Source organism: Coptis chinensis, chromosome 6 (assembly GCF_015680905.1).
Source record: "Coptis chinensis isolate HL-2020 chromosome 6, ASM1568090v1, whole genome shotgun sequence".
Taxonomy (NCBI): Eukaryota; Viridiplantae; Streptophyta; class Magnoliopsida; order Ranunculales; family Ranunculaceae; genus Coptis; species Coptis chinensis.
In genome coordinates, this window is record NC_141461.1 from 91,759,752 (window position 1) to 91,777,237 (window position 17,486).

The 17,486-nt window shown below is 37.6% G+C and overlaps 1 protein-coding gene across 1 annotated transcript; it reads right to left on the bottom strand.

The window, feature by feature from the left end:
* Positions 1–15,913: 15,913 nt before the first annotated feature.
* On the bottom strand, positions 15,914–17,197 carry LOC147495405 (uncharacterized). The gene is made up of 3 exons (XM_086568370.1): positions 16,771–17,197; positions 16,391–16,552; positions 15,914–16,305 (listed from the first exon to the last, which is right to left on the bottom strand). The coding sequence occupies exons 1-3, from the start codon at positions 17,195–17,197 to the stop codon at positions 15,914–15,916; spliced, it is 981 nt and encodes a 326-aa protein (XP_086424496.1).
* Positions 17,198–17,486: the final 289 nt, after the last annotated feature.

The window sequence follows — 17,486 nt, forward strand, 5'->3', positions numbered from 1 at the left end:
TCAATTCATCCCCATCTAACATAAGATGAAACTGAGAACCACCATGATAATATAGATATTTCATTTTACCAGGCACTATTTGCATCCAGAAACCATCATAGTGTATCAGGAACTCTCTCTGACCTCTTAAAGGTGAAGCCATAACTCTGGAAATGCATATTTATATAGAATCAATTGCATACATATACTAAGCATACACATCATGCATATAAACACATAGAACATGCATACAAACACATGTAGACATTATGATTAAATAAGCTTTAACAATAGCAACATGCTAAATTTGTAAAATCAAAATATAATTAGACAAAACCCCCTATTTTTAACGTTCAATATGCACAATAAACCCCTAATTTGATGAAAGTCCCAATTTTTTACAAGAAATTGGGGCCAATTTATGTACAAAGTAAAAATAGAACCCTAATTTGACGAAAGCCCCATTTTATGTGATATAATTTGGGCTAATTTATGTTCAATTTAAAAAGCCCTCAAATTTCGAAAGTAAATGTAGTTACAAAACTACCATTCAGTAATTTCTAGGGTTTGGTCCCCACATTCCTTATTATATTCATCACTTTTCATGCATCACAACAACACAACAAAATTCCCACAAAATTACGTGCAACACTAACATAAAGGTCGTACCTTTCCACACACTTGATCCAACTCACATTGTTCCAATGAAATGAAAAGTTTCCTACTCACTTAATCGAACACACTATTTTAAAGGGTACTGATGTTTTAAACTTGCTTCACTTGTATTGATGAAGTGATAATATAATGAGTTGAAGAGGAGATGAGTTGATGAAGTGATATGATAACTTGAAGAGGAGTATGGTTTTGGAGTGGGTTGGAGTGAGAGAGACAATGGCTTCATAAGCTTTAAGAAACCCAAAAGATAACTTGTTTTCCCGTGTTCTCCACTACATTCTCGTGATATGTAAAATCTCGTGATATGTAACATTTTAATCCAAGCTGTCAGTGTTTGTAGCATAGATACTTGCCACGTGGACTTTTAAATCGATATCATCGAAATGAAATTTGTATTGGATTTCAAAATCGAAATTTTACGAAACTAGTATTTACGAGATTCACGCGCAACTCACATGAAGGGTAAATTTGTCATTTTGAAAATATGCTACGGAGCAGTTAAAGCTAACCAAGTCAACTAACAGAACTGGGGCCAAAAATGACTTACGTTACACAACTTACAGGAGCCAAATGCTGAACACCCTATTAAAAGTGGGGCCAAAATTGAATTAACCCAACAATATACTAAAAAATGATGAAGTAGGAGTATCATTTAAATTTTATCGTTGTTTTAGAAGATACATATATTTTCAACTTAAGAGTTGAAATAATAATATACTTAAGAGCATTTGCAATGCAGGGGATTATGAGGGGTTTGTGACTATAGTCACCAGTTTTTGGGAAAAATGGGTGTGCAATGCAGTGGTGAATAACTTATGACTATTTTTCCCAGTTGATTTCAAGGTGAAATCTTTCACCGAGATAGTGGCTGACTTGTTAACTTTGGACGGGATCTTGGATTCCGTCTGGATTACAAAACTCACCAGACGGAATCCAACATCCCGTCTTGCTATTTTTTTTTTCTAGACGGAATCAAACATCCCGTCAACAGTCCACCAACAATCAGAAAGTCAGAACGGTCAAAATAAAAAACTTTGGTATATATACAACATTTGTTTCATTTCAACTCACACTTCCAACGTACAATCATATATCATATTTCTTCTTCTTTAAAATCAGTTCTTCAAAAAAACAAAATATCAAATGGCATCATCTCAAGCATCTCAAGCAAGTGGTAGCACTCAAGCAAAAGCAAAAACTCACTTTAGCATGTCCGAAGATCAAGCTCTATGTCTTGCTTGGATAAAAATTAGTGAAGACTCCATTGTTGGTGCTTTCCAAAATGCAAAAGGATTTTAGAATCGTGTAACAAACGAGTTCAATCAAGCACGTGGGTCGGATACTCGGATAGGTCTTCCGATTCAATTAGCGGTATATGGAAATATATTTCAAAAATGATGAACAAGTTTGTTGCAATTGTGAATGCGGTGGAGGCTCGACATGCTTGTGAATGCGGTGGAGGCTCGACATGCTTACAACAATACAAAGCCGGGTAATTACAACTTTGTCAATTTGGAATTTATTGATTATCCTAGTCTTAGTCTAATTATTTCCGTCTTAGTCTAATTATCTTAGTATATTTATTATTTCCATTTTAGTCTTAGTCTAATTATTATCTTAGTCTAATTATTATTTTAGCTTAATTATCTTAGTCTTAATGATTATTTTAGTCTAATTACCACCATTTTATTTTTTAGTTGTCCGAGGCAAGGATGACGTACCAACTACAAGAAAAAATGGTTTTTTCACTTGATCATTGTTACGTTATACTCAAGGATAATCCAAAGTAGAGTAACGTTTTTGAGGCAAGGTCAAGCTGCCTCACAAAGGGAAAAGGTCGCAAAAATGATAGTGAAGATTTAACTTCTAATTCACCAAGTGTTGGTGGAGTTGAATTGGAGGGTTCTCAAGAAATAGAGCGTCCTCAAGAAATGGAACGTCCTCTTGGATCGAAGAAAGCCAAGTCCAAGAGAAACAAAGAAAAATCAGTTGGTATGTTGGAGGGTTACTTTACACGTTTAGAGGATACATTTGTAAAGGATGCAAATGAAACACAAAAATGCTTAGAACTTAGGGAAAGGGAACTTGCATATGGTCAAAGAACTATGATGGCAAAAGAAAAAAAAATCATATTCAAATGGAAAAAAATCAAGTTCAATTTGAAAAAAATCGGCTTCAAAAGATGCAATATGAAGCTAAGATTTTAGCGACCGATACAAGTGTCCTCCATCCCGATACCACTTTTATAATCGAGCAACAACAAGCTGAAATACATGATGAATGGGCAAGGGCTAGAGGTGGTTCTAGCTCTAACTAAGCTTATGTAATATCTAGTATTTTATTTTAATTAATGCACTATGTATTTTAATTTCATTGTATTTTTAATTAATGAACTATGTATTTTTATTTCACTGTTTTTTTTTTAATTAATGCACTATGTATGTTCTTTCCAATATAATTATTTTCATAGAAATACAATTACCAATAAAATTAAAATACATTGTAATATAGTTTATTAAAACACAACTCATTAAACACATAAGAACTTATTGGAAATACATAGGAAATACATTAAGAAATACGTAGGAAATACTTTGGAACTTCATAGTTCACGTTAGGAAATACATTGGAAATACTTTAGAACTTCATAGTTCACGTTAGGAAATACATATGAAATACACTTTCATTTCCATTTTAATTTTCGCCTCCTTCTCCCTCCTCTGGATCCGACCAATTTGGATCATAAATTGGTATCGGATCTGCTGTTTCTTCAATGCCAGTCCAATTAAAAACATGCTCAACTAAGTCCTTTTGAATATTAGTATGTGTAACTTCATTTCTAATCTTATTTCTTGCTTCAATCATCTGATAGACAAAATGAAAACCATCCTCTTCCTGAAAGAGCGCAGGTATTATTTCTTTTCTCTGACCTTTCCAATTTCAAACTCCACTTTCACGTTCATTCTCAACAATCATATTATGCATTACAATGTATGCCTTCATTATGTCTCCAAGAACAACAACACTATGACAATGCGCAGAAGCCTTAACAATATATGACATCGTGCCTACAAAACTCCAAATGTCCTTTCAACATCCTTTCTTGTAGCTTCTTGACGTTGAGTAAATATCTTTTCATACTTATTTCTTGGATAACGAATGGCTTGAACAAATGTGCCCCATTTTGAGTAAATACCATCAGCAAGATAATATCTCATATCGTATTCATTACCATTCACATTAAATGCAACAGCACGAGCCTCACTTTGCTCTAATGATTCAAAAACATGAGAACGATGAAGCACGTTAATGTCATTATGCGAACCTGGTAAGCCGAAGAAACAATGCCAGATCCAACAGTGTTTGTCTGCAACGGCTTCAAGTACCAAAGTTGGTTCCTTCTTGTACCCTACATGTGTTCCAGCTCATCCAGTTGGACAATTCTTCCACACCCAATGCATACAGTCAATTGATCCAAGCATTCCTGGAAAACCCCTTGCCGCATTTTCAGCTAATATCCTAGCAGTGTCTGCCTTAGTTGGCCGTCTCAAGTACTTTTCCTCAAACGCCGTGATTATTGCCTTGCACCAACGTTTCATAGATACATTTGCTGTGGAATCTCCGATTTGTAAATACTCATCTGTTGAATCAGAAGAACAACCAGTTGCTAATTGTGTAACTGCAGCTAGTCCCTTCTGTAACCCAAAAGTTGCTTGCCGACCCAATCCATCCACCTTGTCTTTGAAGTAATCGTTGAATGTTGCAACAGTTTTCAACATATACATAAAAAGCTCTCTTGTCATCATGTACCTTCGTCTAAACTTATGAGGAGGCCACCTACAAGGCGTTATGAAGTAATCCCTCATTATCTTTTGTTTACTGAAATCACCACCATCTCTAAACGTGTAATCTCTGCCCTTCACAGATCCACCGCGTTTGTCTGTATCCACATCTTCAATTTCAATGGTTGCTTGAGTCATTAATGCCCCAGCAGTGGATAATAACTGCAACCTCCTCCTCCTTCGCCTCATCATATCATTATGCTCATCTCTTACTCTTTCCATGTAGTCATTTTCAGCGGAAGTACCAGAAGACGACCCGGTAAAACTAGAAGACGAACTATTACTACTAGATCTTCCCTATAACCTTTAGTTAAATGCAATTCTTTCTTCTCTAGACATTTTTTCTATTTTTAGCTTGGTTGTGGGAAAAAAGATGGCTGTTTGTTTGTTTGATCTAAAAGAAAGAAGAGTAAAACGAAATATGAAAGGTAAGGTCACATGTGATAGTTAGATTTTGGTCCACTCTCCAATTGACAACACATTTTATCAGATTTTTGTTCACTCTCCAAGTGACAACACATTTTATCCAAATGTCTATCCAAATGTACCATCAATAATTCCAATTTATGGGCCACCATCCATAATTCCAATGTATGGAATAGTAAAAGGCGTAGAGGCATGGATTTTTAGTCACCAGACGGGATGTTACATTCCGTCTCGGTTTGAAAATACCAGACGGGATGTTACATTCCATCTCGGTCTACACCATACATTATTCCTGTCAGAACCAAACCACCTGCAAAAAGAGTGATATTCCATCAAAATTTCTTGTCATAACCAAGACATAGGAAATGAGTTAAATGCAATTTGGAAACATACGAACTTATAATTCCTGAATTTTTTTTGGAAACATACAAACTTATAATTCCATCAAAATTTTGGATACATACGAACTTATACTTTGGAAACATACAAACTTATAATTTCTGAATTTTTTTTCCATAACCTCATTTGTTTTATTGACATATTCATATCCAAAAACTGCTAATATACTTTGGAAATAATAAATAAGACAAACAACAATCCTGAACAACATCCAAGTCTAACACAGAAACTCGGTAAAAAAACTAACTTATAATTTCTTAATTTTTTTTGTCATAACCTTTGTTTAATGACATATTCATATCCAAAACTCATCAAAGAAAAACTTGTTAATAAAAAAGTCCTTACACACAACAATCCCAAATGCCATAAGAGAAGTAATGGCGCACAATTATTACAAACTACAAAAAAATGTCTACTGGGACCTCCTCCCCCTACGAGAAGGCTCGATCGAAGAGCTCTCCCCCCTACGTCATTGTCGCCTCTCTGGTTGAGGTTGAGCTTGAGGTGTGGCACTTCCAGCATTCTCCAACTCTTGCACACGTCTCTGAAGCTACAAAGTTCGATTTCGCTCTTCTTGTAAGTACTCAAAATGTGACGAGAGGACTCTATGAAGGACGCATGCATGGCATAACTGAGAGAGCTGTAGTTAAGGAGCTCTGACCTTACTTCTTCTTATTTAACAAAACAAATGCATGTTAGGGGTTATAGTGAATAATAATAATAATAAATCATGAATAAATTCAAATCATACTAACCTCGGCTAACTGCTCAAACTGTACTGACAAATCTGCTACCAATGCGGAATCTACTGGTGGAATAGGTATGCTCATATCTTGCCCCTGAGAAGTAATCATGCTCCAGTGCCAAATGTCCGACTCATCAAATATCTGTGGAGTTCTTTTGCGGCATCTGAATATCATGAAACACCCCTGGGGCGCGGATCGTGGCAACTCCACTCCTTCTAGGAAATGAATGTCAGGCCTTAATGCTTCAGAAGTAACCCCTTCAAAATTGGTGCCCCGGACCTAGCAAGAGACCTCGACCAACCCTCTTCCAATACAAGTCATAGTCTCTCATAAAAATGAAAGCTGATGCGTCTGGCCAATCATTTGGGTTTGCTCTATAGTGTGAAAGAGTTGCAGGAAGAATATCAGGGGTTGTCATATCTATAGGTGGTGGGTAAGATATAACAATCTCTCCAGATACTTGACGCCAACATCTGTCCCCAAGGTACCATGCAGTTACTGACCCTACAAGTATCATTCGCCGCTGAGAAAGAAACATTGCTCTATGACATATATAGGATAGTCTACGGTACTCAGTGTTCTCTGGAACATCTAGAATATCCGCATAAGGGGTGAAATATGAAGGACTCGGCCCAGGGTTGCCACTCAATTCGAGTAGCTCCTAAAAGCTCAATCTGCTAACAAGTGTTATGAATATTATGCGATAGATCCCCATACCCCCTCTACCTATGATGAAGCCCCCCATATATGCTTGAATACATGGAATTAGGTCATGAGTCTCATTCTCTTCCAACCTCTTCAACACAGGATGCATCACACGAAAATGTTCGTACCACCAATACTAAATCAATAGATAAAATACAATATCAATATATATATAATAATTAGATAAATAAATGAAATGAAACAATAACTTAATAAATAAGACTTACTGGTATAATCCAAACAAAGCCGCACAAATTGCCTTTAGCGGCTTTCGTCTTAACTGCAAGGTCTAGCTAGCGGTAAAGGTATGCCAAGATGGATTGACCCCAGTCATAATCCCACATCCTCTATACGTCTGAGACAGCGGCCATCCACCCAATACGTAAATAACTATCAGCGTATCTGAATAATACCGCACCAACAAAGTAGAAGAGGAAGGCACGTACATATTTGTGGATCGACTCCTCACCAATATGATAGTCTTTCGGCTTCTCCTTGAGCCTATTCAAGTATCTCGAAGTAAACCAACTCATATTTATAGCTCATCCCTTAAACTGTTCAGCTGATAATCTCAAAAACCCGTCTTCCTCATCATCTTCTACCAAATCAAAACCTTCAAAGAAACTCATCGCCGTAGTAAAAACCTCTAAATTTTCATCAAAAGGAACGACATCTCCATAACCAATTGGGAAACCCGTGAGCATTGTGAAATCAAGAGGGGTAATCCTAAGCTCACCCTATGGGAAATGGAATGTGTGGGTAGATTGCCACCACCGCTCAACTATCCCAAATAACAATGCTTGATCATTTTGTTCCAAATTAAAATTCAAAAAGTTCCCAAATGATGTGGCGGCTATAATGTTGGTAACCGTGACAAAATTAGGATCTGTTTTTTATTTCATACAATGCCACCACAACACAACATTTGAAAGTGTACAACGCACTTTCCATAGGTGTACTTCCTACATTCAACCAACACGCAATACAATATAATTACAACTATTTTTTTTTAAAACAATGCGACAAATTCAAACTAATTACACAACAACAAACTTGATATAAACTAATATAAATAATAATAATTAACATAAAAAAAATCTAAAACTTACTTGAGGCTCTGCCACTCGATTTGCTACGTGTCAGACCGATGTTGACGCTAATGGTGGATGTTCCTCGATTTCACAATGCGGTGGAAAATTGAACCCAAATTCAATTTCGTCCTCCTCGCCCACATTTTGCGTTCTTGACGACGATCCTTTTTGCTAATTTTTTTGGATATTTTGACATTTCCAAACCATTGGGAATGCTCTTCATATGATGAGGTTGGTGGGGATGCATTGGGGGGGGGGGGGGGGAGAAGTCATTAGGAATTGAAGTTTGTGAAAAAAAATTGTTAATGGAGGCTAGAAAATCGCAATGGAGGCTGGGAAGAAAGTGAAAATGGAGCATGTTCGCGTCTGTTCATATTTGACTCATCAGATGGGATGTTACATTCCGTCTAGTTATAAAATACGAGACGGGATATTACATTCCGTCTCAATCAAAAACCTCCAGACGGAATCTAACATCCCGTCCGAAATATTTTATTCACCTTTGCATTGCACAGCTTCACCTTGTTTTTCACTAAAATGGTGAAAAGAGGGTGAATAAGTGTTGAGGTGGTGGTGATAAGGGGGGGGGGATTATTTTCACTTGCATTGGGAATGCTCTAAGAAATGCATTTTAAATACTTGGCCAGTTGGACGATAAGAATCAGGACTTGGGGGGGGGGGATTATTTTCACTTGCATTGGGAATGCTCTAAGAAATGCATTTTAAATACTTGGCCAGTTGGACGATAAGAATCAGGACTGGGGGGGCAAGCACATTCATGATCGTACGCTTCAGATACGATACAAGTGGCATGCATACTCTTCTTTTTCCCAAGTCCTTTCTGATAATGCTCCTAAATAACGGTACTCAGGAGAGATCGAATCGCATGTACTTCACTCAATGTGGGGCACCTGGTATTACCTCATAATTAATTCTCAAGTTAGAAACAATCCTGAATTCAAGATCTAGAAACATCATTTTCTAGAAGAGAAACACAAAAATATTCCTTGTAGCTGCTTAAAGACCGTTCGTTATTGCTGCGCAATATTACATACAAGTGTAAAGACTATAGACGCATTTATGAATTTTGGTATTATTGTAACAAATTGACAATATGACAGCTATTTGAGTGGAAAATGTGAAAGTACCTAAACAAATGAATTGAAAGACATATTATTATAGATAAACTTCAATAAGATCCATATTGTTCCACGCCTTAAACTTGGGATAAGAGTGTTAGACAAATGATAACAGTGACAACGAATCAAGGACAGTACATTAGCAGGTTCTATAAGACAAACTCTCCCATCATTAGTTATTTCGGATCAGGTCTTAAAAATCGTTGAAGGATTGCAGATTTTCACCGTGTTATGTGTTAGCCACAAGATTATTCTGATCACGACGCTCGAAAATTTAAGAGACTTCCAAAATGAAAACAAAATAATTTAGTGGCTTTTTCTAGCTTCTTTACGTACACTTACATTTACTTGACGCGGCATAACATTAGGTGGGAAAGCTGAGACCAGCTGATATCTTTTTCCTCCTTGAGGAAGAACTGAAGGAGGATTGTTGTTTGTCAGGCTTTTGGGAGACTCTGGTCGTGACTCGTGAGAAAGAGGGTGGTGGATCAAGATTTGCATGGGGACGTCTTCTCTTTTTAGTATTTGACAAAAGTCATTAAATGAGTGGGCAGGCAAAGTGTCAGTGACACCCTATCACCTTACCCCACGACTTTGCCATCACTCTAATTATCATATCCTTCTCAAATACTCAACACCACCTAGCTCATATGCATGGCGAGTTGGCGTGGAACATAGACAAAATTTAGACGAAATGCTCCAACTTTGACAAATCTTTAGAGAACTCAGTGTTCTCGTCGATCTGAAGTTATATATTTTCAAATAGAAGCAGAAAAATAACAAGTAATGTAGTACTAAAAACTTGTTAGTCTAGTTGAATACCCGGATGAAAATCCTTTTAGCAACACTTTCTATTCCTGGAATCTCTGATAAGAGGGATAGATTTTTCTGCTAGACTTGAGGTTTGGAATTGAAAACTCGTAGACCATTGTATGCAATCGGCTGTTACTTGGATATAAATAGGTAGGTATTTACCTAGCTTCCTAGAAAGTAATTTATATTGCCGAAATAACTAGTTAATTTTGAAGGCCGGGTGAAGACGCTAGACAGTAGACACCATGAGCATCATTTCAACTTCACAATCTCCATCATATCCTAAGGTCTTATATATCATTATATATGATTTTGGCATAAAGTCCATAACACTAAATAAAGATTGAGTATTTAAGTACTCTTTATTTATTAGGACCAAAACAAAGAAACTTTTCTTCAGGTATCATAAACAGTAGATAAACTAGAAATAGGCGGCCGGTGACCTAGTTTAGTTCTGCCAATGATTATGAATCACCAAAAGCTGATATGATTAGGTTTTTTACTGTGGGGAAATTCAGCCACTTGTATTTTTGGATTCTTTCGATCTCTCTGGCTCACTTATCAGTCAGCTAAGGCCATGAGCAAGGAGAAGGCTCTGTTTGCACTTTGCAGTCAGCCAGCAGATATATTATTTGGAGAATACTGACAAACTATTGTTTACCTCTGGTATACACAAAGGAGAGTTTACGAGCATCTCCAATGGAGGGTGTAAATAAAGTTACAAAAAAAACATAGGCACCACCTAAGAGTTATTAGGATTTTACAACTCTAATTACACTTTAATGTATAGACTATAAATATCCACTCTATAGTTCCCAATGGAGAAATGTAAAAAAAATTAGATTTTAAACTCGGACGTTACCCTCTTTAAATAAACTCGGCTGCCACTCTTAGCCCGAGTTTAAAAATTACAAAATTGACAGTTTAGAACTAAAGAGGACATACTTTAAATTCGTGCGTCTCTCCAAGTTATCCCCGAGCTTTATTTTTAACAACTTGTATCCGGGTCAAAAATTCCCCAATTGCTCTATTAGCTTATTACCTAATCTATACAAGCCCCATTGGAAGAACGAGTTTTTTGAAATTGATGTAAACTTTACACCTTATACAAGTGCTTGCAATATATAATTTTCCTGTGGGAGAAGAAAGAGCGTGATCGAGGGCATGCGCCCCATGGTTGGGCATGAACAAGGGGCGTGCACCTAATCGAGTCTGTTCAGTTTGCGTTTTACAGAGTCATTTCTATAAGTGAGACTCCACCGTTTTAGAAACAACAATGCACTATATTAATAAACCCTATAATCAATTAAGCAATAAACACATTTATTCTCCAATGGATGTAGGAAGCCGTAATGGCTCCGAACCACTATACATCTTGTGTGTCTTCTCTTTAAGTATTCATTATTATCTACATGGTATCAGAGCGGAGCTCTTAAGCAATCTCCTCTTACTTAAATTCAAACAAAAAAAAACACTTGTTATGAGAGACCTGAATCCAAATCTAAAGTCTGTTGTAACTATGTATAGAGACTGAATCTAATCCTGGTTGGAAGCTGTCTTCGATTATTTTGAATGGAACAAATTAATTATATACATTGGTCTAGGGCTGTTACTTTATCTCTAGGTGCGTGGAAAAAGAAAACTAGGGTTTATTAATGGTGCAAAGGAGTGTCCTACCATTAGTGATGCCGAATATGAGAATTGGGTGTCGAATGATCAACTTGTTCGTTTTTTGTTGTTCAATTCGATGGAGTCAACTATTGCTGACATCTTTACCTTCTCTCATTTTGCAAAGGAGATGTGGGAGTCGATTGAAGATTTATACAGAAACCAGAACAACTCTGCCTGTGTGTTTGAACTTCAACTTGCAATTGGTTTTTTGCAACAAGGTGAGAAAAACTTTACAGAACACCTTGGGAATCTGAAGAAACTGTGGGATGAATATAATTAAACATATATCGCCCACACACCATAGATGCTAAGACAATTTTGAAACGGGCTGAAGAGCTAGGATAAAATCTTCGCATTATTTCGTAGTCTAAAACCATAATATGAAAATATGGAGAGCAATATTCCAATGAAAAACACTATTCCATCACTTGCTGTTGTTTGTGCAACCATTCAGCGAGAGGAAACAAGGAAGAAAATTGTGAACTCCGAGTTGAAGTCTCCAATTTCTAAGTCTTTTGTTCTGCTTGCAGAGAATGGTTTTCAAAAGAATTCACAGGGAATGAAATCTTGGGGGGAGGGTTTATTGAGTACCTCGAGTGTGAACGGGGATGTCCGGTACGTCTTCAACATTCTTTGGACGACCTGAGTGGCGTCCTTCTTCCCAATGCTTTGTTCGATCCGCTGGGAGAGGCTGTTGATCTGTTGCTTGACCTCATTGATCTTGTCCTCAACGGTAACCCCGTTCGGGCTCTGGGACTCGACCTGGGTTTTGAGGGCGGCATTTTCCTGTCATAGCTGGATGATGCTACTGTTTATGGCTTCCATCTGGGTAGCCATAATCTTCAGTTGATCTTGGAAGCTTTCCATGCTTCGTGAGCTTAAAAATTGGTGATTCTAAGAAGATGGTTGGAAGTAATGTAAATTTTGAGTAGATGAATTTTCAAGAAATTCGATTCACAGACAGGGCCAATGTAAATGTTATGTTTCATCTAACCTTACAGGTGTAGGTAATTTGGGGGAGATAGTATGGTTGATTAGGTTTGATCGAGTTCGTGTGGACGAACTTCCTACGTAGTTCCTCATCCTCTTTATATAGGCAAGGGGTTGCGCTTCCTGCTCTCGCGCGTCAGGTCAGATCCAGGTCTTTAGGTCACTCCCGGGCCATGATGACGAATTATTGTGAAGCGTGCCTGAAGCTTCGGTCTTGATGGTAGTAATAAAGACATACGTTACCGACCGTTGAGATGAGTGAGAGTTTGGGAGATCGCTACCATGAGAGGCCGTTCGTGCATAGTGAGTTATTATATAGCGAGCTCGTGTGACGAAGACTTCCGGGTCGGTTGACTACAGATTAATCAGATCGATTGCTCTAGTTGAGTCACTATGAAGCGAGCTATGAGGACGAGGATCGAGGGTCGATCTGCATTCATGTTTATGCTGGACACGTGCTTGATATTCATTAGATGTGAATATCACTCCCTCACAGCTGCTAATCCGGTGTTCCATGAGATAACTAAACATATTGAGGTTGATTGTCATTTTGTGTTTGAAAAGGTGCAGGCTAACATAGTTACTACCTCATTCGTTCGTAGTGACCAACAACTTGCAGAGACATTTTTATCAAGGGACTTCCATCATCTCAGTTTCATAGTGGTGTGAACGTAGGAAGTCGCAATGGCTTCAAAATGATAATAGTAACGGATGATTTTAAATCGCTCTACCTTTAATCCGAAGAACTGTCTTGTCTTATCATTTTGAACGTACTCCCAGATTCAGGAAACTTTTAAACTTCTCCAAATCTTAGATGGACATTGATCGACAATTATTAGCTCTAACTATAATCCGAAGAACTGTCTTTTCTTATCGTTTTCACCCTTGTTTTCTTGTTTAATCTGATAAATTGTGCATGTTTTTTATAATCTAATAAAACTTTTAATAACCTGAGTTCTTCACATCTGTTATCCATTCTACACCAAAGACAGCGTTCACGATATAACTTGATCGAGTTTTCTATCTGTGTGGCTACTCTAGCTCATGTACTCTCTTTATATGCTTATGAGTTTGACTCTGTAGGAATCAAGTTGCTCCATATAGCAATCATCTTGATCTTGATTATCATTGTGCAGAGTTTAATTAATTAATTGATTGAAAAGTAATTGTGTGAAGTAGATGGTGGGTGACTCTCAAACATACATTTTCCCATTGGAGTTGGCTAGATTTCATAATCACTAATTTTGACTTTATTTGCTTGGTATAAGTCCAATTAAGGAGCGTAAAGTACATATTAAGTTAAGGTGCTCTCCGAGGCTGTCTTCCCCCGGTATGTTATTCCACTCGAACACAAAAGAGATGCATATTGAATGAAACTTCACTGAAACTCCAAAATTGTAATTGAGCTTTATACAGAAAACCTAACTTCTCCAATTAAGCCCATCATATATAAGAATCAATCAACATTTGCTCTGTCATCTCTATTTTATATACCAGTGCGAAAATAACCTTTACATGTAACAAAAGAACATAGAACTATATACTAAAAATTAAAAAGTTATGTATGTAATATAAATTTCATGTACATGTAACCAGAGATCAGCTAAAGAAATATCATAGATCCAAGCTCACATGCAAGGCCTTATTAGACTGTTATTCAGGAGGGTGACCCCTGACATGTTAGCACTCTCTTTCAGAGATTGATCAAAATCTATGTAAGGCCCCTTATACTGTTGTTTTGTAACGAGGGGACCCTGACATATTATCACTCTCTTTCAAGTATTTCAATGAAATTCACACAGACCATTTTTCTGATCACGAGGTCGGCTACGTACACAGTTCACTACTAGTGTCCATGTAAGAAAAGAGAGACGTGTTTGCAGGAGATCTTGCGATGAATTATCAGGTATTAGACTTCGATGTTTTTGAAAGAGACTTCATCTGTCAATGATTCAGTCTTGATTTTGTCCAAAGTAACTTTTGAAGGTTGTTAAACGGTATTTAAGCTACATGACAATTGACAAGCTTGATTGGCCTCCATGGTAGAATGTCCCACCATAGACATGTTAGGGTTGTCATACAATGATACAAGTGAAATTATGTTTAGGGTGGGCATGAAAATAATCTACTGATCGGCAAGTGTTCTGTTATGCCAAAAATTTGCAACTGGCACCTTTCTTCCCACTTGAATCTTGACCAGCAATTTATGGCTCACATTGGTGGACCTGTACGTCACATGGTAGTTAATTTTTTTGAAAAGATTAAATATTGTAGAGGGGAAAACAGAGGGATCAAAGTGAGAAAAATCAATAATTTTGCACTTGATTGATTGATTCGTAACTCCGAGCAATTTAGGTAGGGTCTTTCTGACGTTGCATGGAAAGAACAGAAGGCGCAAAATGGCAGATATGTGTCCAAGTGCCTACACGTATGGATCTCAGAAAAGCCCAAAGCTGGCCTAACGAGAGTCTAGCAATGAGACTACCAAACAAACAAGTAAGAGAGCGCCTCTCAAAGCCCAATTACAATTCTCTTCGTAGAAGCTAAAATAGATGGTACCTCTTTGGGCATCTGGCAAGCAGGCCGTCACAATAGATGGCCACAACCATGCAGCCCCTGCAAAAAGTTTTAACATTGGGCTTAATAAGGGAGTGTTTGTTTTTTGTAGGTTTTTTTTTTTTTTTTTTTAAGTAGACTTTATTGAGAGAAAAGTACAAAGCACAAGATACAGAACATTACATAGCAGAAAAAAGTGAGTGAGAACTTCACCTAATTACAGAGATAGAAAATGAAGAAAGAGAAAAGAACACCAACTATCCTCATGCAAAGTGATCACCGGTAACACTTCATCAATCTCCAGATATGACATGACTCCATTCTAAGATCAGATCCTTAAACCTGTAGTTCCTTCTTTGTTGAGTAGTAGACAACCAATGCCATAACAACCCTTTGATCTCTAACATAGTACTCCGAACTGATTATGTTTTACCCCTGAAAATACGATTATTTCTTGTCTTCCACAACACCCACATGGTTGCATACGGTAAGAGACGCCATATCTTGTTCCCGAAGCTCCCTAATCTTCTCTTTGGCCATAAGGTTAAGAATTCTTGTACTGAATCAACTTGTGCTAGTAGTGGAAAGGCTATGACCATTGGTTGTAGCAGTTGTGCCCATGCCTCAAGAGCAAAAGAGCAATGCAAGAAAAAATGACAGATGCTCTCATCAAACATATTGCACATAGAGCAAAGTCGACGCACATTTATACCCCTATGTGTGAGTACATAGTAGTGAGAATGCTTCCCAAGATAACTTCCCAAAAGAAAACTCTCACCTTCAAATAAATAGGATATGTCATACCAATTTATGGGGAAACGAGGGAATAGGTTGGTAATCCTGATTTCTGCCTTTAGCGATTATAACATCGTAAAAGGAGCTCACTGAGAATATTCCACTCTTAGTCGAACTCCACCGCACCTATCATCATGTTCAATAATTACCATTGCATCCAAAATTGCAGTCAAGTTTGCATATTGTTGCAGCTCCCAATCATTACAACATCTCCTAAGAAACAAGTTCCAAGCCACTTGATTATTGTCCATGTGTGCATACCCATGAACAAAGCCCCTTTTGTTAGTTGATTCTTGATAGATTAAGGGAAATTGCTCAGCCAAAGCTCTGTCACCAGCCCAACTATCCAACCAAAAAGAGCACTTGTTTTCCCCTACCAACTCTGAACTTAATTCCACCCTTAAAGATGGGTAAGATATTAAGAATGCATTTCCATAGTCCACAACCGTAACATTGATTTGTGTTATTCGGCCACCACCTAGATTCAGAATACCCATACTTTGCAGTAATAACTTCACACCACAAGGACCCCTCTTCGGTTAAATACCTCCATAGCCACCGACCTTGAAGGGCCTGATTCATTATCACCAACTTTCGTATCCCCAACCCACCCTCCTCCTTAGATACACAAACCTTATTCCAGCCAACAAGATGATACTTCCTATGATTGTCTGTAGAACCCCATATGAAGTCCCGAATAAGCCGTTCAATAGCATTAGCAACACCTTTAGGGATGGTGAATAAAGACATAAAATAGATGGGTAGGCTTGATAAGACAGTACTAGCTAGAATTAGTCTTGCCCCTTTAAAGAGTAATCTACTTCTCCATCCACCTAGTCGTCTTTGTACATTCTCAATCACTGGATTCCACACTATTTTATTCCTGTAGCCACCCCCCCTGGCGGTCCCCAACAAAACCGCGATAAATTGTCGATGGCACAACCCATAACTTGTGCTAATGCATTCATGTTGTCAACCTTACCTACCTCAAAAATCGATGTCTTGGACATATTTGTTTTCAAACCAGACACGACTTCGAAAATGAAAAGTATAGCTTTGATTACAAGCATCTGTGATACTGAAGCTTCCAGCAAGAACAAAGTATCGTCCATGAACTGAAGAACGACTATTTCTGAACCACTAGGAGCTGGTTTGAAACCTTTGATATACCTCAGATCTGCTGCTTTCATAACCATTTTAGTAAGAGCTTCCATTACCACATTGAACAAGAACGGAGAGACCGGGTCACCTTGGCGCAAACCCCTTTGACTTCTAAAAAATCCTGCAGGTGAACCATCCACTAAAATCGAGAAAGAAGCTGAAGTGATACACCTCTTAATCCAATTCATGTACTTCTCCCTGAACCCCATCCTTTTCAGTAAGTAGTCTAGAAACGACCAGTTTACATGGTCATAGGCTTTTGAGATATCGACCTTACATAAAATGCCATTTTCCTTATTCTTCAGCCGAGTATCAATGCATTCATTTGCAATTAATGGCCCATCCAATATTTTTGTAGGCTTGCAACTTATAAGTTTGTTTGTGTAAGTTAATTTTTCTTAGTGTGTGTTTGTTATGATGGAAACACTATGGAAAGGAAAGGAAAATAAGAGTGGTCCACCTTTTCCATAGTTTATAAGATGTTTGTTTACCCATGGA

Excerpts from the sequence above, each read along its gene's own strand:
- LOC147495405 (XM_086568370.1), bottom strand. The coding sequence starts at position 17,197 with ATGGGGTTCAGGGAGAAGTACATGAATTGGATTAAGAGGTGTATCACT. Across the intron at positions 16,553-16,770 it reads TGCATTAGCACAAGTTATGG|GTGTTGCTAATGCTATTGAA; the intron begins GTTGTGCCATCG and ends CCATCCCTAAAG. Across the intron at positions 16,306-16,390 it reads AATGAATCAGGCCCTTCAAG|GTGGTGGCCGAATAACACAA; the intron begins GTCGGTGGCTAT and ends TTCTGAATCTAG.